General features: G+C 41.2%; 1 protein-coding gene across 1 annotated transcript in view; it reads right to left on the minus strand.

The window, feature by feature from the left end:
* TRPA1 (transient receptor potential cation channel subfamily A member 1) overlaps nt 1–27,476 on the minus strand; it is a 55,448-nt gene that overhangs the window by 17,643 nt on the left and 10,329 nt on the right. Inside the window, exons 3-16 of the mRNA XM_036264479.1 lie at nt 24,338–24,497; nt 22,401–22,576; nt 17,102–17,209; nt 13,748–13,856; nt 13,415–13,560; nt 12,837–12,973; nt 10,042–10,090; nt 8,901–9,000; nt 8,129–8,229; nt 6,796–6,965; nt 6,546–6,710; nt 4,896–5,013; nt 3,522–3,688; nt 1,867–1,960 (exon numbers count right to left, since the gene is read on the minus strand). Coding sequence (XP_036120372.1) covers nt 1,867–1,960; nt 3,522–3,688; nt 4,896–5,013; nt 6,546–6,710; nt 6,796–6,965; nt 8,129–8,229; nt 8,901–9,000; nt 10,042–10,090; nt 12,837–12,973; nt 13,415–13,560; nt 13,748–13,856; nt 17,102–17,209; nt 22,401–22,576; nt 24,338–24,497 — 1,800 coding nt within the window. The remainder of the gene's footprint in view (nt 1–1,866; nt 1,961–3,521; nt 3,689–4,895; nt 5,014–6,545; nt 6,711–6,795; nt 6,966–8,128; nt 8,230–8,900; nt 9,001–10,041; nt 10,091–12,836; nt 12,974–13,414; nt 13,561–13,747; nt 13,857–17,101; nt 17,210–22,400; nt 22,577–24,337; nt 24,498–27,476) is intronic.

The raw sequence follows: 27,476 nt of genomic DNA on the forward strand, positions 1-27,476 counted from the left end.
TTCCATCATGAGTGTTTATATGGCCTTTGATGAAATGCAGGCACCGAAAATGCCAGTCTATGAACTGGACCTGCTCCAATATCCATGAGATATTATTAAAAAAAAAAAAAAAAAAAAAGCACACGAAGTACTTAGCACATTCTAAGAGCTTATCGAATACACAAAAACAGCGTTATAGTAATTAGTACTAATAACCACATACGCAGTATAAAAACACAAGAATGTGCAATATGGACTAAACACTATCCTAAATACATTGCCTATTTTACCGCTAACTTCTGTAATTACTTTGCAAGATCAGTATCAGCTTCACAGCTTTACAGAAAACAAAAATGGAAGACGAGGCTCAGAGAGGTGAAGCGACTGGCCCAAAGCAGCACAGCACAGGCAGAGCCAGGACTAACTCCCCGGGCCCCAGGCTCCACACCTGTCTCGCTGCCTCCTCATTTGGATACATTTTTCCCTGTGAAGGCTATTCAAAGTTGTTCCTCTTTCTTAATTATTCTCTGGCCATCCCAGTCCGCAAATCTCAGCTCTGCCAGGAGATGCTGGAACACCTGCATCCCGGGACACTCACAGCGCAGCGTTTGTAGGTGTTTCCCTTATGGGGACCAGTGACATCCCACAGAGGCCAGGCAAGCAGGGCGGACCAATGAGCTGCAGAGCCTTCAGGGCCTCTCCCATTGTGCTTGAAGTGCTGGCTCTCCTAGCGCTGGCTTTTGTCTTCACGGTTTGGGTTTTCTTCTGATTCATTTTACTTTTTAAATTAATTTTTCATTGACTTTATTGGGGTTACACTGGTTATAAAACTATATAGCTTCGAGTGTATAACTCTATAGTACACCACCTGGATATTGCATTGTGTGTTCACCACCCAAAGTCAAGTCTCCTTCCATCTCCATTTATCCCCCTTTTACCCTCTTCTACCTCCTCCCAGACCCCTTTCCCTCTGGTGATCACCATACTACAATTTCTTTTTTTTTTCTTCATCCCTTCACCTATTTTACCCGGCCCCCCAACCCCTCCTCTCTGACAGCTGTCAGTCTATTCTCTGTATCTCTGAGTCGGTTCTATTATGTTTGTTTGTTTGTTTTGTCCATTAGATTCCATATATAAGCGAAAACATATGGTAATTGTCTTGCTCTGGCTGGCTTATTTTGCCTAGCATAATATCCTCTTGGTCCATCCCTGCTGTTGCAAAAGCAAGATTTCCTTTTTTATTTTTCACAGTTTGGACAGAGGCATATAGAGAGACATATCACTGTGCTTCAAGGGGAGCAATTACATAAGAATGATGATACCTGGCAACTACCACCGGCACTGGAGCTGAATATACAAAAGGCGGAGGCAGGTATCAGAAGGAGGCTTCGCCCCAGCTAAAGGAAGCAGTTGCTACTCACTGGCCCAGCAATTCCTGCCTTGTGCACAAGGAGGCCCAGTCACCAGATCTGCTGATTTTTACAGGAAGCCAGATATCTGCATCCTTAAGGGAAGCCTCCTGGTTTTAAACGTTAGCAAGTACTGCAATTTTGAAACAATGGCATGCATTCCATTGGAAACACATCTAGAGGACTGTTAGCAGCAACTGCCATTCATAGACTTTGCTCTAGGCTTGAATTATTTGAACAAAAAAATCTGTTGCACACATTTTCTATATTACACATAAAACCTAATAGGATTCTTTAATCCAAGTAGGTCCTTCTTAAATACTTGTTGGCTGACTTCCCTTATAGCCTATGGAAAACTAGAAACATTATTTAAAGATGGAAATTACTACTATTTAGTAGTTGTGATTACAGCAGTAAATCCTCACATTATAGTATATGCCAAGCATATACTCAGAAGGAGTTTGTTTGGAGAGCTTACTTTCATGCATTCCGGGAGGTATTCTACCATTTCCGTGACTGGACATTTGTTGCTTGGAGAATTATGACTAAAAACCCTAAGACATTCTTCCCATCTGTAAAAAAAAAAAAATTAAAAACATGTTTTAATTCATTTGTTCTGCACAATAACAATGCTATCAATCGATACTCAAAATTATATATTTATGAGAAACCTGAATTGATTACAGTGGGACCAACATTTGAACCAAGATGAATCCATTAATAGGGTCCTTGCCCATTAATGGGAATTAGACATGAGGGCAAATTCCAGGATAGCTTTATAATCACTATTCCTTTCTCTAAATGCTCTTGCCTTCTTTTCCTCCTAAGATCAACAGCTGCTCATGTTGGGTAGGGATATTCACACACACATATACGGGATAGTAACACAGTACTGGGTACAGGATATTCAATCCATGTATGCATCGTGTTTAATTAAATTACAAAACAGCATGTGTCAAGTATCCTGACAAGCACGCGTTCTGCCAGAACACTGCAGAATCTGCCCCTTTCTTCATTTCCATCCAGTTGGACAGGATAAGAAGATGCTTGTGATACAGAGGAGGAACTAGATCTACAACGGGAAGTAAAGAGCCCATGTACCTCCAAGAGCTTCTCTGTGTCATAGGAGAGTAGTTCTAAAAACCACCCAGACAGATTTTCTGTTAACCCTATCAGTCAAATCCATCTGGAGTATCTGCGTAATCAGTAGAAAACTTCTGGTCGCCTGCGTGCCTCGGTGAGAGCTTCAAAAGCATGATTAGCAGGGGGCCTTGAGACTGTCCCATGCTCAGAAGCACAGGCCTTATCTGCCTTGAACAGGAGACGGTCCACCTCTGTGTCCACTACCCAGTGACACTGCGCCCTTGCATGTATCTGTCCATCATTACATAGAAAAAATTACACACCAGAAGAGGGACAAACGACTCTCCAACTTCATCATGAAAACTCCTAGGAGGCTGGTTCAAAAACTCACAACCACAAAAGATCAGGTGTTAAGGGAAATTCCTTTAGACCAGTGGTTCTCAACCTTCCTTATGCCACGACCCTTTAATACAGTTCCTCATGTTGTGGTACCCCCAACCATAAAATTATTTTCGTTGCTACTTCATAACTGTAATTTCGCTACTGTTATGAATCGCCATCGGAAATACGTGTTTTCCGATGGTCTTAGGCGACCCCTGTGAAAGGGGCGTTCGACCCCCGCAAGGGGTCGCAACTCACAGGTTGAGAACCGCTGCTTTAGATGGTACTAGTCACAATAACAAGTTGGAGAATATCTTCCCCAACATCCAGTTTGGGGATTTCTGTTGGCAAGAGAGTGTCAGGGAAGTTCACATAGAACAGGGCAGTCAGCTTGACCAGGGTGCCAGACACTGCACATGCCTGAGCCCGTCTCCCCAGCCAGCCACGGAGGCGGGCCAGGCTCCCACGATTTAGACAGGGAAACTGAAGCTCAGAGAGGTCAAGCACGATGTCTGCTGTCACCCAAAGAGTTCATTAAACATTTTCTGTAAGCAACTGACATTTAAAAAGTGATGATTAACAGCGGGGGCTTGTCCTCCTTCTCTGTTTCCTCCCAGGTTGTGAATCATCCTCACGCCAGGGCACGCTCAGGGGCAGCGGACAGCATACCTTGCGTGCCTGATGGTGGTAAGAACCACCTCCTTCCTCTTGCTGTGAATGGCGAGGTGCAGAAAGGAGGCCTGCTGCTTGTTCAGGACGATGTCCACACCGTAGCCCAGGAGGAGCGCGACAGCCTTGGCGTGGCCTTCCCTCGCAGCCAAGTGCAGCGCCGTGTTCTTGGGGAGAAAACAGAACACACGCAACTGGAGTGACAGTGGTTAATCGTCCCCTGGCTATTTTACTGCCATGTTTCATTGCTGAACTGCTTAAAAGAAGCGAGTCAAGAAACTAACTTTTGAGTACCAAAATGCATAAAACTGAAAACTGATGTTTCGGCTCAAGCTTCAGAATAATGAGTTTCTTTCTAGTTCCAGGGTGGCGCGTGTGCGGGGTGGGGGTGGGCCCGTGTGTGTGCATGGATTCCACACACTTGTTTTGCTTTGTTTTTGCAGTGGGATGATTCCATGAGGTCAGAGCACAAGCTGTCGGGGTAAGGATGCTGGAGTGAACACAGAAGAAAATACTTCTGGGAGATTTATTATTTCCCAGTACAGCAGAGCAGTGGTTCCCAGCTCCGGGGTTTTCACAGGCTTGTAAAGTTTTTTGTTGTTGTTGTTTGTTTTTTTAAATCAGAGCATCTCTGAGACTGCCAGTTTTTTGTTTTGCTACATAAAGACATTTTTTTTTAAAGTGACAATCTTAGCGCTGGCCAGTCCTGCTCAGTGGTTAGAGCGTCGATCTGTGGTTCGGTTCCCGCTAGGGGCAGGTACCTCAGTTGCAGTTTGTCCCCGCCCCGGTTGGGGTCGTGTGGGTGGCAACCAGTTGATGTGTCTCTCTCACGTCGATGTTTCTCTCTCTCTCTCTTCCTTTCTCTCTATCTGAAGATAAATGCAAAAATGCCCTCGGGTGAGGATAAAATAAATAAATAAAAATAAAAAAAGTAAAAGTGACAATCTTCCATCTCTACCATTTTGTGAGCGAATTTACATTTCAACACTTGCCTTTCACGAATAGAGGAAGGACATCTTATTGGAAAACGGGACTGCCCTTCAAATCAAATCCACTTCGCTTTATGAAGATTTACCCCTGCCCTCTTTATTTCTCTCAGGCCACCAGAGTGGTGAAAATGTTATCATCAATCCACACAGGCCTGTGAACAGTCTCTGTGAGACTGCAGAGGTGTCCTCAACGTGTACCCACCCCCAGCCTTCTCCGTGGTCTGTTCCCCTCCGCACGGTGCTCTCTCCAAGGGTCTGCACAGTAAGAGCCCAATAAAAGGCTGTGAATAGGGCAAGGAACTGAAGCAGTGGCTAAGAACGCGGCTTTCTTGTGATTTTGGAAGCTTCTACAATTTGGGGTAGGTATGAAGAACACAGTACATACCCCATCTTCATCAATCTGATCCGTTGTGCACCTCAAATTAGTGTCAAGAATAACTTTCATGGTCTGAGTGTATCCGCCCAAGGAAGCATGATGCAAAGCAGTCCAGCCGCTGTGGTCACTGTTAAAGAGGTAAGAGAGGATGTGCGCATTCCCCTTACAGATGAAACGTGGGCCAGCGGCCACCCATTTGAAAGGCACGTCTTATGACCAAAAAAAAAAAAAAAAAATGCAATTCTAGGAACCAAATATTTATTACAAATGTATAACAAACGTGCTCATTTCAAACCTAAGGTTATTAAATGATCTACCTATAATGTGATTCATGCATATTTTTCTAAATTCAGCAGGTTAAAATATAACAGTATATAAACAAAACGGGGGTGGGTGAAACGAGAGTTAGCAAGTCTGTGTCGTCCATATTTTTCCAAGGCTGTAATGTACTTACACATGCCATTTTAACGCTCGTTTTATTCTTTCATTGAGTATTGTATAAAAAATTCCCATGATGGTGGTAACAGTTTTCATGACCACTAGTTATTACTGATAATGATGATAATAATATCATCATCTTATAATACATGACGATACTTAACTTAGTGCTACTTAGCTTTCTAAGAGTTCAAGGCCAAAGAGATCTTTCCTCTGAGCTCTCCAAGACGCTTTCCATTTGGAAAATGTTTGTCTTTTCTCACAGAAATTTAGTATTAAATACAATGAAGGCTTGATATTTTTCCAAATGGCAGAAAAAAGTGTGAGATCCTGACACAGTTTAATTTCAATGCTGGTGAGCAACTGTGTCAGGGTGCAAGGGCCATCTTGCTATTTCAGTTACGATGTAATTAAGGAACAACTCTCTGGCCGGGGGTCACTGGGGTGCCCCTGCAGGTGCCTGCCTGGTGTTCCCATGGCAGCAGGAAGGAACTGAGCAGACACGCAGGTCCCAGCTGCGCCACGACATTGCTGGGCTGGCGGTCCGATAAGGAAATGTGTTTCTGAACATGAGCCTAATGAGCTCGTTGCTCATTCACCTGGATGCTAGTAGAAGGCGGCTCATCGTGTGTCTATAATGATGCGTCTATAACTTTTCTGGGGTTTTATTTTTATCTTTACAAAGATGTCATTTAATGATGCTACCTTTTTATTATGCATGATGATTTTAATTTGTTTTTGCTTCTTGTGTTAGAGTTAAGTATAATGAAAGTCAGGAGTATTCTGTATCTCGTGTTGTAGTGTAAAAGGTGCTTTTTATGTCTACCATCCGTCAGGTGGAATGAAAAGTACAGTCTTCGAATTTGTATGGAGTGTGTATCCATATACACACACACAGTGTTGGATCTGCATTAAAAAATGTAAGTGTGATGAAGTAAACTAGAAGGCACTGCATTTCAGACATCCTGGCAGCTACTCGGCACGAAGGCATTTATTCTGTGACCCTGAACTTGAATTCTATAAATCTCAACGCCTTCAGTCGTCAGCTGGCAACTATACTGACTTCTCTTTCAATATTTCAGAAGTCACATATGTTTCAAGCAGTAAATTAGATAAAGGTACTTAAGGAAATAGAAAGTTAGGCACCATAATTAATAATAGAACTGAAAACCTGAAAATGGCTAACTAGAATATATATATATTCTAGTCATACATCCTCACCTGAGAAATAAGGCACCTTTTCTCAGAAGAAGTTGAACTACTTTATCATGCCCATTTTTTGCAGCCAGGTGGAGAGGAGTCATTCCATGAAGGTCACCTTCATTCAAAAGTCTCGTATCACTCATGTCTTGCAGAAGCCTCTGACAGGTATTGATACGCCCATAACTTGAAAAAATTAGGTTTCATATGTTCAAAGCAAATATCAAACAGAAAGATGACAGGCTCATATGTCACATAAACTGACCCTTACCTGGCTGCAAAATGTAGGGGTGATTGTTTATCTTTGCTTTTGGAATGAATGGACACATTAAAGCCAAGTAGGTTATTTACAGAGACAGGGACCCCCTGTCTACATGCATAATGTAGAGGAGTACACCCATCATTGTCTTCATCCATCACCAGCTCTTTAATATGTTGCATCTATGGGAAAAAGTAATATTCTAAACATAATCCTGCTGTCATGCTAATTATAGTGTTTTTAAACTATTCTATAGGATAGTATTTTCCAAGAAGGGTCACTATGTATCCCTTGAGGCCAAAAAAATATAAATAACATGAAGGGTAATAGAGAAAAATAAATGTGGATCACAGTTCATGCTGTCTCCCTAGAGTGTACATTACTGTAATGTACAAAGGCTCTGGGAAATCCTGACAGTAGGAAATGTACTTAATATTTTTTAACCTAGCATTTTCCAAACATATTAGACCATAGACTACCCTCCACAGCCCTCTCTTCACCCCCCCCCCCAAATAACAATTAAGAACTTAATGCTAATGTGTTCTGTTAGGAGAAAGGAATGAAATATTAAAATTAAGTTTGCTTTATCTTTTGTATAAATATTAAATTTAAAATGAATGCCAAATGAGCATTCAATGAGCAATTAATTAATCCAACCAATAAGTGAACATTTTTATTTAAAATATTCAAATACAGGGGTGGGCAGAAGAAGGTATACAGTTGTAACATTCTTTTGAGTTTATAAGGCTATTGTAATAATCATAACCTGCAAGTCTTTTTTCATACGAACAACTGTAAACCTACTTTGTCACCCCTGTATATTTTTAAATTTTATTAAAGATGTTGGAAATATTGAAATCTATTATAAAAATATGATGCACTTCAGATATACCTAATAGTCGCTCAATAAATATTAGTCAGTGAATATAAATATGGAGATAATGTTTTCAACATGTCAACAAGTCAAGTATGATGAGCAGTTTTTCTTAATTGATGATGGTGTACTCCTAACCCATGCATGTTCTTGGCCTTTTCACTGATACCCACTTCATAATGGTCAAAAAATGAAGGAAAACTGACTCAATATAGGTAGATGGGGGGAAAATGGGAACCCTCTGTAACCTGGAAAATTCAGTCCCAATGTAATGTATCATCATCATCATCATCATCATCACCACCACCGCTAAGTTGTAAAAAATATTTAAATATGACATCTTTATTTTAAAATAATTTTTAAATTTCAGAGTTAGCCTTCATAATGATAAAAATTATAATAAGCAAAATCACTTTACTCTGTTGAGCCCAACTTGGTTTCTGGGAATCCATACATACACAGATACATTACCTGCATAAACTCAGGTTGCAAATTTCTTAATCCATGAGGTTGCTGTACAGTCAAATGCAAAAAATTACGTCCAAGATTATCTTTTATATCTACATGGGCACCTAAAAAAAGCACAATATAAATATAACTTCTACTCATTTACTTAAATCATAGCCTATGGTGAAGTTTTAATTTAAGAAAATAAACAAACAAAAAGTATTTTACTTAAATCTCTCCCAACCTTAACTTACAGGAAACTTTATTTAGTTAAGAAATATAGTTTTAAATGGTTTTACCTTACAGTGTGTACTCTGCGTGTGTGTGTAAAGTGAGAAGAGAATATATGTTTTTTTGCATTAATTAATGTATGAAGTCTTATCTTTGAGAGCATAAGCTATAAAGATGGAGAGATTAGAAATCAAGAAAGAAGAGAGGGTGATATTTCTCTTTGTTATAATCACACCAGGTTAGTATCTACAGTGGGGATAAGTTATAGTACTTATATTGCATAAAATTTAACCATTGAAAGAATGTAGAGAAAATGTTCAGCAAAATGCCCAGGACATGATAATCACTTTATAACTATTATCTATTACAGTTCTGAAATTATCTGTTTAAGTACTGATCCCTTACTGGACTGAATTATTATTCTATTATCCTAGACATGGGAAATATTCTATTTATCTTTGTATTCAAGCACCTGACCCGATGCCTGGCCCACAATAAGTGGTTAATTAACATTTAACCAAAGTGAATAGTAGTTCTAAAGGTTTGGCTTGGTCCCTTGTGGTACCTTTAGAGAGTAGCAAGTTTACAATATTCCAAGATGCAGAAACAGTCGCTAATAAAAGTGGAGAGCGTCCTTCAGAATCGGTCCTATTAATATCTGCTCCCTAAAAAGACAAGTCATTCAGTACAAAGCTTATGAACAGACAAACCGGCTTACATTACAATCTGTAATTAATATGAATTCATGGGGATAGTGTGCCCACAATAAGGCTAGCACCCAAGCATCTCTAATTCATATGTTGTAACATCAGAAATCAAGGCATTCTTTAATCATTTCAACAACAAAAATAATTCTCACATGTTAATCCTTTAACTGACATCTGGCAATAGATCTGTGTTACTACCTAAACAACAAAAATAAAATCCTTTGACCTTTAGCAATAGTTGAGTTCCCACTTTAAAAAACAATTTTTAAATGTCCATAAAAAAAAAAACTTCCAAATTTATTGCATGCATGATTTCAAAAACATTCACAAGACACTGTTCACTTAGTAAAAAATCTACCGTATCTGAAAGAGATGTAATTACCATCATATCAAGAGTTGCTATTAACAACAAATGCATGTTAAATACTACAAATGAAACTACATTTGTTGCTGATATGGTAGAACTTAAATAAATACATCATATATTCATCTGTTAAAATTTAACTTGAGGTTAATTCCTCAATTTTTCATTACTTGAAAGACAGCACTGAGGCAGCTGGGGGTGGAAGCTTATAGTGAGGGGTCACGTGGCGGGGACTACCCGTCCCGCCCCCACCAGATGTCACTCAAAAGATTAACATATGAGGATGCTTTTAGTTGTTGAAATTATAAAAAGACGCCTTGATTTCTGAAGAAGGGCCAGAAGAGTCGCCAAGCCTAGCACGCCAGAGCTTTGCTCGCCATGCAGCCCCTACTCCCCATACTTAAACACATGTCAACACATGGGGAGCAGTGCTTCTAACTTCATGGCAATGACGTTTGGCTCTTATGTATTCATGCACAATACACTCTACTTGCATATGTGTTGATCATCTTTTTGTAAACGTTTTGCTAATAAGCAAAAAATTAAAATTTGGTTTATTTTTGAAAACTTATATTATCTAATTATATAATTTTCAACTGCAAACAGTAATAAAAAACTGTCAATGGAATAGTTACCACTGAAATTAAGTACTCTGCTAGTTCGTGGTGATCAAATAATGAAGCCCTGCAAAAAAAGAGAATTATAAGCATTTTAAGCTACTATTGATATAAAATAAACCTACTGTATTCAGAAAGTCAACTGAAATGATCATTTAATAACATAAAATGCTAGAGAATTAAGAACCTTTCGAAATCCATTATTGATTCTGATTACGGTAATATTTTCAAAGTAATAGTAATAGAGGAACCTCAAATACATCACAAGATTTTCTTCCTTATCTTTTCATAAACCTGTGTTCTCCATGTCAAATCATCATGAAGATGTTCTGAAAGTGAGTAGTAACATCTGTCCTAAGAGCTTAAAGTAAAAGATAACAGAACTGATTGTTACCACTGTCGACCCTGGAGAATAACAACAGCTCATGCACCTAAAATTCATCAGTTGGATTCAAATGCACCCTCTTTGGTAACAGGTAACAAGGCAGAGTTTGCTTTCCTGAGGTTTTATGAAGCCACAAATTATGGTGAGAATTGCAGTCATTTCGGTATTATCTCACAGCTAGTCATAAGGATAATGCTAATAAAGTAAATAAATGTTTTCCATCTATATCAAAGCACAACCATAACAAATGTTAATGACTTATAACTTTATGTCTCCTATGGCAAATCTTGTGTCCTTGTTCCTATTCAAGGTTATCTTAGCTATTCTTAGCCCTTTGTATATAAATCTCAGAATCAGCTTGCTAATTTCGACCCAAACTTTACAAGAGGTTGTCTCATATTTAAATTAAGATTAAATGCATCTAGTAATTTTAAGAAATAAATAATGACATTGAGGCCCCATTTGATCTGTTCTGACATCTCCCCAGCCGACAGCATTGCTAAGCAGCGTGGGCTGCAGACCAGGAACACTGGCACCCTGGGAGTCCATTAGAAATGGAGATTCTCAATAGATCTGGATGCTGAAGCTTGGACAGGTCTAACGACTTGCCAAAGGTGACACAGCCAAGCAGGATTGGAACCCGTTAGCTAGAACAATGCACTGAGGTCTTTGCACTATAAAACTAACAAAGAATTCTAGCTTAAAGAGAAAACTTCGCTTTGAAGCTCAATATGAACTCCAAATGTCACTGGCTATTAGAAAGTCATTTCAGGATCCTAAGTCAGTATTTGGTTAATCAGAATTGGACTGAACTGATCCAAGAAATCTTCAGCCAATTCAAGTCGAGTATGTCTAGCTAGGTTAAGGATACTTATGGGTCAGGTAGATGGATCTATTTTTCTAAAATAATTCCTTCTTGTGCATATTTATGTATTCATTGTGTATATTAAAGGTGTATTCTAAATGGACAGTTTTTAACTATACCCAGATCTTCTGTTTCTAAATTGGCTAAATATTGTAATCACTTAGTAGTTGTAAAAATTCCTGATACCCAATCCAAAGATTCTAACATAATCTGGGATATGAGTTGACATTGGGATTCTATAAGCTCTACATGATTCGAATGTGGACTGAACTGGATTTATTTATCCAGTTGGAGACTCTCCAGGCTAGAGGTTAGTCTATCTATTAAGTTACTTTATTTCAAAGGCTTCCCCACCTCGTTTCTAAGGTTTCTAACTGGATCTTTTTCATATAGCAATCTGATTCATTCATGCCAATTTGTTATCTTAATCTATTTATTTTTATGTAACTGATTGTCCCTTCCTTTAAATATCTGAAAGTCTTAAATAATATGTTTTAAAAAATATTTTCAGAGTACCGTATTACTTCTATTTCCTTGGAAGCAGTCTTTTGTTGATTGTGTTGTCTTTTATACATTTTCCTTTGTGCTAAGAAATTTTAATTAGCAAACTCATCCTAAGTGGGAGTTCCCTGGAGTGCCCTTCAATGCAGGCAGGCCCCACTGTGCTTGGTGGTTTTGATAATGTACGTCCATCCCCCGTCCCCAGTTTAGAATCAGATCTTATATTTGTAGCTAAAGTTTCTTTTTCCCTGAGAGATATTGTGGATTTACAATATGTATTATCTCAGCACGCTTCTGCCATCCCTGGCTGCCAGCATGCTCACAGTTGCGTGTGTGTGTGTGTGTGTGTGTGTGTGTGTGTCGGAGGAGAGGCAGAGGCACACAGAGACAAAGGCAGACAAGGCTCATCTCAGCCACCTCTGTCACTCACACAGGAGGCACAGAGTCCTTGTCTTCCTGCAGGAATTGAACCCTCAGTCCACACTGCCAGTTCCCTGTCCCAGCACCTAGCACGCCTGTAGTTTCAGATGCTGTGTTCTCTGATGTATATTTCTGTTAACTCTACAGAAACATTTATCTTGTTAGGAGCTTGGCTATCATTTCCTAAAACAATGCTTTGAAACCTTTATCTATAATTTTGGGGGTGGGCAGAGAGGGGAATAGGGTAGGAAAAGCAGAGCCTCCATATGTATCTGCGCCATTATCCTCACTGAAAATGAGGAGAAGGCACAGGAAGAACTGGGGAGATTAGGAAGCGTGTGCAAAGCCACGTATGTTGACCTTCTGATCAACAGGAAATTAATCTTGAACCTCTATCCACTGGACTCAGAACTGACCCAGAATATGCCACTGGTGATTGTATTCTTTCAAAATCTACTTAGGGTTCTCCTTTGACTCCAGGGGAGCACGTAGTTTCCAGTTGAGCCCCAGGATATTTGTTCTGTTTTTTTTCTTTTGAATACTAGAATCTTTGATGGGTAAATGCTAACTTCTTCTTGCAGGGGGTCACTTAACACCTGAAGACTGACAATCTGTACACAGAATGGTAAGTAGGAAACTTGCCTGTGAAGCAATGTCTCCTGGTTTCCATCCACCGCGTTGACAATATCCCCAGTACCAGTGTAGGAGCTTATCATCAACTTTACAATCTCGGTGGCTCCCTGGGTGGCAGCAAAATGAAGGGCTGTGCACTTCCCATTCTGCAACGGGTCGGATACCAGAATCAATGGCCGTCCCAATGGGAGGATATAACCTAAATTCAGCTGTGAGTTTTTTTCTTCCCAGGTCAACAAAATCAAGGACTACGGAATTTAAGATGAATAGTAATCAGTTTCATCTCTTGAAAGGTATAAAAATCATAGCTGGCCACTTTGCTTCCTTGCAGTCTGACAGGTCCTAGCAGCATTGACAATACTTCTGTCCTTAACAGTATTATTACCTTGACTGGATCTGCATGTGTTTTTGCAGTTGTTTTTGGAAGCTCTCAAAATTCTTTACATAGATTGAAATTTGGGAGATTCTCTCATTCTGCTTCTACATCAGGAGCAGGAAATACCTGTTCCAATCTAATCAAGTGTAAAAGAGCTATAAAGCATTTTGCAAAATATGAAAAGAAAAGCTTGTAGAATATGAATGATTACCTCCATCAGATCCACCTGGGCGCCGTTGTCCAGGCACATCTTAATCATGTCCAAGTCTCCGCTTTGAACGGCCATGTGCAGAGGACTAGCTTTCCCGTTATTCACAAAGTTAACGTGGGACTGTCTGCTGTATCCATGTTCTTCGCCTTTAGAGGAAAATAAAATTCAGGATAAATATTATAAATAAATAAAAGGAATTTTTTAAAAAAGGGGGACTCTTAGACTTATTCAAAAGCCCATGTATAAATTCTGTTAAATATTTTTCAAATCATTAGCATCCACCAGTACAGGCTTCTTTATAATAGTGTATAATATAGAAAAGCCTCTACTCACCAAACTTTAATATTATTTCCATGCAGTTTTTGGCTCCCGAAAAGGCAGCCTGGTGAATAGGAAAACATCCCCACTTATTAGCTTTACATGGTTTAGCTCCACTTTTTAACTAGAAGAAAAGAAAGAACAATAACAGCAAAAACATTCAAATGACACAGCTTAAACCCCGCAAGGCCAGGATGGGCCAGGATTCATATGCCTTTCAGACCGTTTCATTGCTCTGCAATTACGTAAAACTAGACAGAACAGCTTCAGACCACATGAAATCTAGGTAGGAGGTAACTTTGGAACTAGGCTAAGATTCTGAAATAGAGACACTATATTTTCCAAAGATGAGGCAAAAACGTAGACGCAAACCATGCATCTTGATAGCTCAGAAAACTAAAGTCGACACGTTTTTCAATGGGATTAATGAGATATTTTTTAACATTAACAAGCTCCTCCTATACCCATACAAACAGAGTGAGATAATACTTCCCAGATTATTTTCCTTTTATTCATGTAAAATTAAGAAATGATTAGACCAATATTCTTGTCAACTATGAAAATCAGATATTTTCACTAATGGGGAAATTTTCCACTAAAAAAAAGTGTTAGAAGTACTGAATCATATATTACCTTGACCTCTGAGTCAATCATTTTCAGTTGTCATTTTCCATAGATCATAGGACTTGGGTTTTGTTTTAAGTACCTTTTATTATCATTAAAAAAAAAAGTTTTGCAAAAGCAGAAAAGTGTGATGAAGCAAATATTACCTTGTAATCTTACCTTCTAGGGATAGCATTGGTTTACAATATAGAAGACAATAATTTTTGTGTCTTATTATTTGCAAAGGTAATTTTTATGTGTATACTTTGTGATCATACTGTTCAGAAAAGTTGTTACCTACCAATATTTTTTTTTAAATATAATTTCATCAAGTACCTATTCCATTTTGGGGTGCACAAAGCTTTATATAATAAGTCCTATTAATTGAACTTTGTTTTATTTTTTTCAGTTTTCTCCCTCTCATATATAATACTGATATTAACATCAGTGATTGCTTTAATTATCTCCAGGCTATATTCCCAGAATTGGAATTGAGGGGTTTATTCACACCCACAGTAAATGAAATTCCCTAGCTCATGAAAATTTCTCTAACACTGTGTATCAACTAAATTTTTTTCATCTTTGGTTATTAGAGAAATTAATTAAACTTTATGTGCCCCCTTGCCAGTTTTCCATGGAGTGTTGCCTTTTCCTTATAGATTTGTAAGAGTACTTTATAGATAAATGTATATCTATTTAAAGGTAAATAAACACATAGATATGATCATATGCTTTGTCTGCTCAGGCTAAACATTGTGTTATAATCCAGTACTGAACTACACGCGTATGCTCTGCATAAGGCCAATGTGTATTTCGTGTTACTCTTTTAATTATTCGAATGAATTAATTGCTAGTACTTTTAAGATTTTACATCTATATTTATATGGTGAGATTCATCATCAACATATAACAGCATGTAATATTAGCTAGCTCCAGAGTTTTGATAATGCATTTAAAAAAAACTGTTTCATAGTTCCTTACAGGTCTTTAATCTTTTACTTAATTTTGACATTTTAATTACTTTCAGCTATTAATTCGTTAAAAGTGAATTTACAACTTTTTTTAGAATTGTGCATACTGATCTTCTGTCACTTAAAAATTACCATCAGAGTCTGGTAGGTGTGGCTCAGTGGTTGAGCATCAACCCATGCACCAAGAGGTCGCCAGTTTGATTCCCGGTCAGGACATATGCCTGGGTTGTGGGCCCAGTCCCCAGTGGGGGGCACGTAGGAGGTGGCCAATTGGTGTTCTCTATCATCAATGTTTCTATCTCTCTCTCCTGCTCACTTCCTCTCTCTCAAAAATCAATAAAGAAAAAAAAATTTTTTAAATAAAAATTACCATCAGATCCATGTAAAGCCCTTTGTTATTTCTAATTTTATGTATTTATTTGTACTTTATCTTCTTCCATTTTAGTTAGACTTGCCAATCTTTGCCTATTTGATTCTCTTTTTTAAAGAAATAACTTGACTTATCAAATACTTTCAAAATTATTATTATTTGTGTTCAACTTTACTATTTATTTAGTTCCATTTTATTTTGGTTTATTTGAGGCTCTTTCTAAATTCTTGGTTTGAGTGTTATTTAATTTACTTTTATTCTCTTTTTGGTCTAATCATAACAGTTTAAAAGAATCTGAATTTTTCTCCAAGACATAGAGTGAATATGTATGTTAGAGTGTATTGGTAGATGTAAATATTATAAAGATATTTTAAAATTATTTTATTTCATTTTCCTACTGTCTGGGAAGGCAGAGTGGGAAAATCTAATAGTAAAAATACAGAACGTGGGTTGAATAACACGTAAGTGATAAGGAATCTTGGGAAGAGAGTTCTTTGCTGGAATCCTGGCACCACACTCGAAGGGGCACTAGGGGGAGCTGGAGTCTGGGTTGAGAGGGGTGTGCCCTGTTTCCTGGACCACCGGCGAGAAGGCAGCTCTCAGTGCTGGGCCAAGGGCCTCAGCCAATACTGTCACGCAGGGCTCCGGTTTTGAGAACCCATGGCAATGTCCTCTCCTCTTGGTAACACGAAGGGCTATGTTTCTCTTCGCTTTTATTTCATGGCCTCAACAATAATATAGTTTGCAATGGACTATATTTACCTTTCCTTTGACTTTTCAGAAGTTCAGAGCCAAAAGTATGATACATTATAATTAACACACAGGCTATTATACTTTGTATTCTGTATTCTAGTCTCACTACCTGCTTCATCTTCATTTTCCTGTCTAAACTTTCTATTCACTTTGATCTTCTCACTCTTTCTTTAAAGTTTCCCTGTAAGCAAGCTCAGATCCATTTAAGATTTAAGGTGTGTGTACAGACATAAAAACTGTGTACAGCCCTGGCCGGTTTGGCTCAGTGGTTAGAGCGTTGGCCTGTGGTCCAGAGAGACCCGGGTTCGGGTCCCACGAAGGGCATGTACCTCGGTTGCAGTTTGTCCCCGGCCCTGGTTGGGTCGTGTGGGTGGCAACTACTCGATGTGTCCCTTTCATGTCGATGTTTCTCTCTCTCTCTCTCTCTCTCTCTCTCCCCCCCTCCCTCCCACTCTATCTGAATAAAATATCAAAAAATGTCCTCAGGTGAGGATTAAAAAAAAACAAAACAAAAAACTGTGTACAGACACAGAACTAGTTTTATAACATATTTTCTGTATTTAATATTTTCCCAAAAAAAAGAGAAACTGAGAGTTGTTGTAAATAACAATAATGAATGTTGTACTGATGAAATGGGAAAGCAAACAGAAAAAATAAGATTAAAATACAAACCAAAATCTGCAAGGCTTCACTGTTATCTGTGGAGCATGCGATGATCACAGCTGTGTTTCCATTTTCTCCTTCCAAATTGAGATTCGTACCTTTGTACTCGATCAAGACCTGCACGAGCGAGGGGAACAACCGTCATGAGTTAACCAGAACTTTCCAAACAGGGTGTTAGAGTATAAACTCCCGGGGGCCAGGGGCCCGTCCTCATCCACAGGTTTCACCCGCGCCCCCGGAATCTGGCCCGAAACCCGGCACATAGCGGCTGCCACGCAGATTCTCAAACAGATGAACCACGGCGATTTCTACATCTCATCAATCAGACGATATGCAGGTATGGAACTGGACACGGAATAAGGATTGTAGATATTAACGTGGTTCACGTACTACTTCTCACTTGTATTAAGTAAACTGTTAACTAACATCTGTGAGAAAGTAAATGTGTTGGAATGTGTGGATTGGGGAAGAGGAAAGGAGGGAGAGAATATGGGGGAAAGGGAGGGAAAGAGGAAGGGAGAGGAAGAAATGGTTTTCTTTTTTTCCCCCTCTAGTAATTTTTCTTCTACGGAGATTGCAAGTATTTGGGGAAATGTCATTAAAATTTCATTGTCTTGCCCTGGCCGGTTTGGCTCAGCGGTTAGAGCGTCAGCTGCGGTCCAGAGAGACCCGGGTTCGGTTCCCGCTAAGGGCACGTACCTCGGTTGCAGTTTGTCCCCGGCCCTGGTTGGGTCATGCGTGCAGGAGGCAGCCACTCGATGTGTCCCTTTCACATCGATGTTTCTTTCTCTCTCTCTCTCTTCCTCCCTCTCCCTCCCACTCTATCTGAACAAAAAATGGAAAAATGTCCTCGGGTGAGGATAAAAAAAAAAATGTCATTGTCTTCAATAGGGAGAAGAGAGTTTCATGTAACACTGATATAGCTTAGCTCAATTAATTCAGACTTACTCTGGAACAGAAAATGTTTCTATGATGTAAGAAATTAGCATTTCTTTAAAAATGGTTAAGCAATTTTTCTAATGGAATTTGAAGACCTGTTACCCCCTCACCTGGTTGACTTCCAGCTGATCACTGGCCAAGAATCTACAGATCTTTAATCAGATTTTACTTTATATTAAATCTAACAGTACTTACTTATCTCATGTAAATGTCTCTCCCAAGAGAGAAATCTTGGGACTGCCCTTCTGGAGGCCTTATCTCTTACAGTGAGCCTATGATAAAACTATAATGCACTTCAAATTAGATTGTTTAAAAAGAATTTATTAAAACAAGCTGTTTCCTAAAAACCTTGGCTTAAAAAAATTTATCTTTATTATTGAAAGTATTACAGATTTTTCTTCTTTTTCCCCCACTGACCCCTCCTTTGTCTCCCTCCCCACCCCCAACCCCCCTACACAACCTCCTACCAGAGCCCCCTGGTAACAGAATGTGTGTTGATGCGTTAGCAAATGAATTAAGCTTACTGAATTGCTCCTAAAAGAAAGTAAAAGTGAGGTTTTCATTCGTAAGAGCACACAGAGAAATTGCTGATGGATGAAGGAAGGTGAGAACACAAGCTTCACTCGATGGACTTAGGTGCATTCACATTCTGTTCTAACAAGTGGTAGTGTCACACGAAAAGTAACCTACCCAAGCCTAGAAGAAATTTCCCCCTCTCTGCCCTCTTAGAACCATAGATCATAGATCTGCAGTGTGTATTAGGGTGTTACTGCTGTATTACCATAAGCACAGTCTTTCCTAAAGCTGTGTCTAATTATATGTGCAGGGGTCCCAGGGACAGCAACTGAACTGTGCACCTACCTCAGATTCACTCATGACCAGGCAAGTCTGGAGCTTCTCAAGTGAGGCCTCCAGGTGTCCCCTTGATGAGAATCCAAGAAGCCTCATGGAAAAGTCAAGTCACTAGGTACTTTGAGGTTAATCCTCAAAGACTAAGGCCTACAAGTAACTGAAAAACAAGACCCCCTCCTATGCGCCAGGCCTGTGTGCCCCGGGGAACACCATGCATGCCAACAGTCTGCAAGAACCAGAGGGGACCCCGGGGCAGTTTTTTAGTTTACAATTATATGGGCCTTGATGGGAGATTTGGGGAAAGGCTGGCAGACCACATGATGGAAAAGCATTCTAAACTGGCCAGAACTGGGGGGCACAGGCCTGTCCCTGGGGTAGCTGGGAGAGGCAGGAGGAAGACCATTCGCAAGCACGTGAGACATTTCAAAATTCCTCCTCCTTCTCCTATCTCTTCATCTCGGGTGAAGCACAGGGGTTTGAAAGTATTTTTTAGAGGAAGTTACGCTGATAAGACCAAGTAAAGGAGAGATGATATCATTCTCTTGTAACCTTCCTTCTCTTGTTCCGGAATCACCAGGAAAATTTGTTATAGCTGCCACTCTACTTTATGAATCACTTATGGGCTTATTTCTAAATGTTCCTTTCTATTTCTGTGTGATACCGACCTTTCTGTATTCGTTGGCCTGAAGGGTTCTGATTTCTCATTAACAGTAGCCATTCAGCTGTTACCTGCCTCTGAATTCCCAAGTCACACTTCCAGAGACAAGGCTAATTAAGTCAATGAGCATTTGTTTCTGAAAAGAGCCTTCTGAGGAAGCCCAAGAGTCCTTGGGAAAATACTATGTGACATCTCTGGGGGCAGGAGATGGGGTCCCTACAGTCATTAGAAGCCCAATTCAGGTGGTTCATGAGTGATGTAGACATTTAAAGAACAAACAGGTCACTGGCAGAGGCCTTTCCAATAACCTCCTCGATGTACTGCCCTGATTCCTTCCTAGGTGCTGATACCCGAGCTCTCTCCTTCTGCTTCAGCCAAAGCCCTGACTTACTCATCCATTCATTCCAGACGTATCATTAACAGGGGACTCCCGATATTGAGATGAGTCACTCCCAAGAAGGGAAAGAAGCAATACACCTGTGATTACAATGCCCCGTCCAAGAATCGGGACAGACCTATACACAAGGTACAATGGGGAAGAGGAAGGGGGCTCCCCTCACACCCTCTATGTCTTAAAAACAGGGACCAAGGACTCAGGGGGCTGAGAGGACAGTGTTTGAACTAAAGGGAGCATGGAGCTCATGGACACCCTAAGATCTCTTTAGTGACTTACAGACAAAGTCGTTTTAGGTGTGGTGTGATGAAAAAAATGTTTTTGTCCCTCAAAAGTGAAATCCCAATCCCCAACATGATGGTATCAGGAGGCAAGGCCTTTGGTAGTTGATTAAGCCTTGAGAGCATAGCTCCCATGAAGGGGACCCATGTCCTTATACAGAGACCCAGAGAGCTCTCTTGCTCCCTCCGGCATGTGAGGACACAGCAAGACAACAGCCATCTATGAACCAGGAAGCGGGGCCGCTCCAGACGTGGAATCTGCCTGTGCCCTGCTCTCGGACTTGCAGCCTCCTGAGCTGTGAGCGAGGATGTTGGCTTTCTAAGCCACCCAGCCCAGGTGTCACAGCAGCTCAAAGTGACAATGCATGTGGCTTAGCACAACAGCCAAGTCACTTGCAATACTGTTTCTACAGAGAAATTGATTATAAGTTCCACATTGCCTACCTTAGAAATGAGTTTCTGGAACATGACCCGTTTGTAAACTGCATTCCTTTTTAAGTCAGCATGTGCATTTCCCAGTGTGTCCGGGAGATCTGAGCTGGAGTGTGAAAGCCAGGGCCTAAACCTTACCCATTACCTTTTACCAGGGTTTCCTCTATTTGACCTAACTTACTCTCAAAATGAAAAGAAAAGAAAACATTGAAAATAAATAAATAAATTTCCTTATAGTTTCGTAATGTCTTTTGCTAAGAGTATCACATACCATCCACCAAACTAGTAAATTATAATTATGTTTTCTGTCTTCACTCAGGTACTTGTCACCTTCTTCCTATTCATCAAGATAAGAACAGAATTCCTAATTCTTGCTTTCACCAGTTATCTGACATTAGGCAGGTGATTTAATTCTCTTTGCCTCAGTCTCTTCAGCTATGAAATGGGAATAATAACAGTCTTACTTCATAGTTTTTTAAATGAGGATTTAAAAAACTAAAACATATAAAGCCCTTAGAAAAATGCTTAGTACATAAGAACTATTTGATAAAGATAAGACCATATCATCATCATCACCATCATCATTGTCATTATCATCATCATCACCACTAACATGGTCATCAGTTGGTCAGAAGTAAAGCCAACAGTATAATTAGTACATTTTTTATTTGTGCTGGAAGCCTAGGTTAGTCATTCTGGCCCAGCCCAGACAGCTGACCATGGGTCCCAGCCCAGGCTCACCTTCATCCCCTCATTGTGCATGCCCTGAGGTGGGTCCCAGCCCAGGCTCACCTTCACCCCCTCATTGTGCATGCCCTGAGGTGGGTCCCAGCCCAGGCTCACCTTCACCCCCTCATTGTGCATGCCCTGAGGTGGGTCCCAGCCCAGGCTCACCTTCACCCCCTCATTGTGCATGCCCTGAGTGGGTCCCAGCCCAGGCTCACCTTCACCCCCTCATTGTGCATGCCCTGAGGTGGTCCCAGCCCAGGCTCACCTTCACCCCCTCATTGTGCATGCCCTGAGGTGGGTCCCAGCCCAGGCTCACCTTCACCCCCTCATTGTGCATGCCCTGAGTGGGTCCCAGCCCAGGCTCACCTTCACCCCCTCATTGTGCATGCCCTGAGGTGGGTCCCAGCCCAGGCTCACCTTCACCCCCTCATTGTGCATGCCCTGAGTGGGTCCCAGCCCAGGCTCACCTTCACCCCCTCATTGTGCATGCCCTGAGGTGGTCCCAGCCCAGGCTCACCTTCACCCCCTCATTGTGCATGCCCTGAGGTGGGTCCCAGCCCAGGCTCACCTTCACCCCCTCATTGTGCATGCCCTGAGGTGGGTCCCAGCCCAGGCTCACCTTCACCCCCTCATTGTGCATGCCCTGAGGTGGTCCCAGCCCAGGCTCACCTTCACCCCCTCATTGTGCATGCCCTGAGGTGGGTCCCAGCCCAGGCTCACCTTCACCCCCTCATTGTGCATGCCCTGAGGTGGGTCCCAGCCCAGGCTCACCTTCACCCCCTCATTGTGCATGCCCTGAGTGGGTCCCAGCCCAGGCTCACCTTCACCCCCTCATTGTGCATGCCCTGAGGTGGTCCCAGCCCAGGCTCACCTTCACCCCCTCATTGTGCATGCCCTGAGGTGGGTCCCAGCCCAGGCTCACCTTCACCCCCTCATTGTGCATGCCCTGAGGTGGGTCCCAGCCCAGGCTCACCTTCACCCCCTCATTGTGCATGCTCTGAGTGGGTCCCAGCCCAGGCTCACCTTCACCACCTCATTGTGCATGCCCTGCACGGCCAGGTGGAGGGGTGCCATCATGCTACTGTTTCGGAGGTTTGGGTTGGCTCCTTTGCTGAGAAGAAACTTAACACTTTCAACCTGGTTTTTTTCTGCAGCCCAGTGCAGGGGGGTGTTTCCATAATTGTCCATCACATTCAGCACTAGAAAAAGATACCAAACTATGGGTTAGGTTTTGCTTGGACAGGATTGCATGCCTACTGCATCTCTATACACTTCACAGGCCAGTGCCAGGTGCTAACGTAACAGGCTTCACCTTTGTTATGCAAGACAAAAATACAGCAGTCAGTTCTCAAGAAACGTACAGTGGCCATCTGGAGGGGATGCATTTATGACACTGACTTTGTCAAATGAGTGAGCTGTCCATCAACGGCAAAGATAAGAAACAGATCTTCCTATTGCTACATGTTTTTTATCTGTGGCATGAATCTGGGGACAGTTATAATGTATTGTGCTAATTAAAGCAATAGTTAATGCCAGGCACTCTACTAGGCTCCATTTAACCTTTATTTCATTAAACCCTCCAACAGCTCACAAGGGGTCATAACCATTTCTATAAAGATGAAGATGCTGAGCCCTAGAGGGCTGCAAAAATCTTGCCAACACACACACACACACACACATACACACACTTATTTCTTGACCATTCTGTCTGATCGAGACTGAACACTTTATTAAGAACTTCAGTCAGCACCAAACTTGGTTAAATGGACCAAAACTTAAACACTTCCATTCACTAATTAAATAACTTGAATCTGCCTTGGATCGCCACCACTTTTCAGAAATCATTTCTACAAAGATCCCGAGCTTTCCAGTGTAAGGTGTATTGTGATCTTCATCCTCCCTTGTTTGGTGTGTCATCAATCCGTTTCCCATCACTCTCTGCGTCATCCTGTCCCTGGCTTTTCTTCTTCCCTCCGACCCTTACTGTTGGTGTCTCCCCTGAGCTGCCTTTATGAGCAATTCTGTGGGCTCCGAAAGGGTTTCCATGCATTTCCACAGTTTCAGCTGCTTCGTATGCAACAGTGGCTTTGCAGGCTGGCTCCTTTCCTTCTCTATTTCAGGTTGTCGACTGGACATTTCCAAGTGGATACCCCCTGGGCCTTTCGAACTCAGTATGACCAAGCCAAAGTAGTCACCATCCCCTCACCCATCCTGCTCACTTCCCTTCTAGGCCTCCTTTTCTGGGTGGGCATACTATTAGACTCATCTCTTTAATTGGGAGTCCCAAAGTCACTTCCTGCAACTTCCTCCGTACATCCAGGCTTTTCTCAGGCACTGTTGACTCCCCCTGCCAAACAACCCTCAAATCTCTCCCTTTCTTCCTATTCCAACTGGTGGAATCTCATCTTCTCTTAAAATAGCTTTCTAATTGGCATTCCACTTCAATACCTCTTCCATGATATTGACAGAATTATCTTCCATTGTAAAGGCCTTATCATACCACCTCGCTGCTTACATCGCTGTAGCTTCCACCTTCCTTCCTTGACTACAGTTGAGTTTCTCGAAAGAGGCTGGGTGTACGAGGCTCAGGTGTGGGAGTATGTTACATCTTCTTAGAGTATCGATTTATTCAATGACAAGCAATTTAAATGTAGAATACCCTCAATGGAAACAGTATAGAAAGATACATACAATGTATATGAATTTTCATGACTTATCAGAAAAATTTGAAGAAAATCTGGGCTTGCTACGCGGTGTCCCAGATCTCTGTGCTGTCCCGGGCAGGGTTGCAGTGGGAAAATTGAGGAGCAATGGTCTATAGGAAAAATCATACTCCAAGCAAGCCAGGCAGGCCCTTTATAATCTGGAACTAATCTACTTACGAAATACCTTCACAGCACTTTTTTCAGTGAATCTAATGGAATGATAAATTAGGAGCAATCATTAGGATATTTTGTTACCTTCCCAAGAGGAGTCATTGATGATCATCTCCATCAGCTCAACTTGACCTTCTTCTGCAGCATAATGCAAAGGGGAGGCATTCATATCATCATATTTGTTTAACTTCTTTTGTCTCTTCATACAGCTTTGTAACTCATTTGCATTTCCTTCACAAAACACCTAGAGGTATATATTTTTTAAAAGTTACTTCAAACAAGCCTATGTAACATTTATTAATATAAGTTAACCATTAAAAGTGATTATCACCTCAAACTATTTATCATGTTTACAATGGGTAATTTGGGGGAGGAAACACAAAATGCTCACACACATAAAGAAAGGTCAAGCACATGCCTACACATTGATAAGTACATTAAATAACTGACTTTATTTTCAGATTATAAATGCGCACACACTATAGAAATAAAGTCCGTGAGAAAAGTTTCCGAGCAACTGTAAAGGGTGTGATCTGAAAAATAAGGTTAGTGGAACTAGAGGAATCCTTCGTGCCAGGTGAAGGTGTAAACTAGAGCACGAGGGATTCTGGTGAGAGAGAAAGATTTTCATGGATGCAAGACTTAAGTCCAGGAATCTAAACCGCTATCCTGCCTTCCTGCCTACAGTCAGTTCCTGCCTACAGTCAGTTCCTGCCCACAGTCAGTTCCTGCCCAGTGTTTCCTTTCTTTCTTTCTTTTTTTTTTTTTTTTATCCTCACCTGAGGACATTTTTCCATTTTTTGTTCAGGCAGAGTGGGAGGAAGAGAGAGAGAGAGAGAGAGAGAGAGAGAGAGAGAGAGAGAAACATGATGTGAAGGGACACATCGAGTGGCTGCCACCCGCACAACCGACCAGGGCCGGGGACAAACTGCAGCCGAGGCACGCGCCCTTAGCGGGAACCGAACCCGGGTCTCTCAGGACTGCAGGCCGACGCTCTAACCGCTGAGCCAAACCGGCCAGGGCCAGTGTTTCCTTTCTTAAACACCTGAGCTAGAGTCCGTGAGCACTGCCATGTCATCGGCGTGGTGAGGAATCCAGATGCCTTCCCACCACCCCGGGGAGTGCGCCTTCCCGTCACTGGTCCTGCAGCAGCCAAGTCAGGTCAGCTTCCCCTCCTCATTGTCTCTGAATGCGGGGAGAGCCCATCTTATTTGACTTTTCTTAGGGCCCTACAACAGGGCATCAAGAGGTTATATCACTTGCCCAAAGGGACAGTAAGAGGTAAAGTTAGAATTTGAACAGGAGACACATGGAATATATATTCTGGCCGAGTAGTAGATGCTAAAAATCACCATACACTGGAAGCTGAGGTCAAAACCACCCTCATACAATGAACGTGGTAATATATTAAGATATTATAGAGCCTAAGAATGGACTCTTTGGCTCAATACGTTCTGGTGTCATTGGCGACTGTCACTGGCCTATAACTGTGCAATTCTAACCACATGGCCATGCCCAGCGATGTCAGGGGAGGAGCAAGAGTTTTTTTGAACATCTCATTTTTTTCTAACACTTTCTTTTCTTCACACTTTTTATATTCTTTATTACGACTGGACTGCATATGATGTCTCACAGATGGTATTATGTTTGTCCTTGTGAAATTTTAAGGGGACAATGTTGACTTTCTGAGTTTGATCCATTCTCACAAGATATGAAGACAAATTCCCATTTAGGTCTTTTTCTATGACATATATAGAATTAACTTACTAAAAATAAATCTTTAAAAATCATTTTATTCAATGTTATGAATATTACTATAGCAAACACAGTTTTAAAACACCTTTCAGGTCATAAACTAGTTTCTACGAGCCTGCCTTGCATTATATATATATATGATCAAAAAGTATATTATCTTCTTCCTAAAATTAATGCATTCTTTCTTAATACATATATTAACTGACAATTTATTTTACTTGAAAATTCTTACTGTCTGTTTTATATAGAAAATTAAGAATTTTCAAAATTATTCACTGCAATCATATTTAAATATACTTCAATTGACGAGATTTTTATTCAAAGTTGCTTCTAGAATTCTCGCCTATATTTGAAAGTGAATAGTTAGGTATTATTAATTAATATGAATGACATGCCTTATTCTATTGCAAACATTTTTACATTGTTCAGAGATGATGGTATCATGGATCACACACCAGTTCAGAGACGCCAGAAATGGCATCAAATTAGTATTCTGATATTTAGTGCTAAAAGCAAGATCAAAACCAAAACTGAATGGCAGATTTTGACTCCTATTTGAGGCTGAAGCCAGTCTCAAGCACATCCCCACTCTGCACACAGTGGTCTGATCCCGAAGCCAGACTCCTCCTGCTCCGCATCCTGCAGCCCCTGCCTGCAGGCTCGACCTTCACCGGGCTTCCCCCTGCACGGTGCACCCTTCTCTCTGCCCTGTTCCCAATCCCCCTGCCTTCCCAGGGCCCTCCTAAAGCTCCCCTCCTCCTCCAGGCTTCCGTGAGGGCTGTGGGATCGCACCCTCCAGTCCAGCCTCTCCCTCGGGCTCTCGCACATGCACAGCGGAGCTTTCCAGAGGCCACAGATGTGTGGGGCCATCACAGCGCTGACAGCTACCGGAATGCGTGCGTTGTATTCTCATGCTTTTAAATGCTTCTAACATGGTAAATTTGGCAGCTATAACCTCATTTGTAATCCTTAAATTGTTTAAGTTTAAAAGGGCTCTGAGCCAAAAAAAAAGTTTGAAAAACTCTCTAGTTCTCTCCTAACACCGTCTATGCTAAATATGCACCCCACATTTGTATACTTATTTTCCATGATGCTTTCATATGTGAATAATTTTTTCAGAAAGAGAGAAGGAAGGAAGGGAGGGGGGAGGAAGGGAGGGAGGGAGGGAGGGAGGGAGGGAGGGAGGGAGGGAGGAAGGAAGGAAGGAAGGAAGGAAGGAAGGAAGGAAGGAAGGAAGGAAGGAAGACAAGAGTTCTTAAAGAGCAGCAGGAGAGGCCACGTGGACTATTAGACACACTAGAACTTCCCTGGGCTTCTTGGTGAATTTCAATTTTCTAGAGGCCTCAAAACCAATGGGAAAAATTAATGCAACCTCATTCCAGTCCTGTGACAATTCAGAGACTAAAATGTTTTCTCAGTGTTCCTTCGAGCTTTGCAAATATGTGACTGAACAATGCATTTGTTTGAC

The sequence above is a fragment of the Molossus molossus genome, unplaced genomic scaffold, assembly GCF_014108415.1.
Source record: "Molossus molossus isolate mMolMol1 unplaced genomic scaffold, mMolMol1.p scaffold_m16_p_16, whole genome shotgun sequence".
In the NCBI taxonomy this organism is placed as follows: Eukaryota; Metazoa; Chordata; class Mammalia; order Chiroptera; family Molossidae; genus Molossus; species Molossus molossus.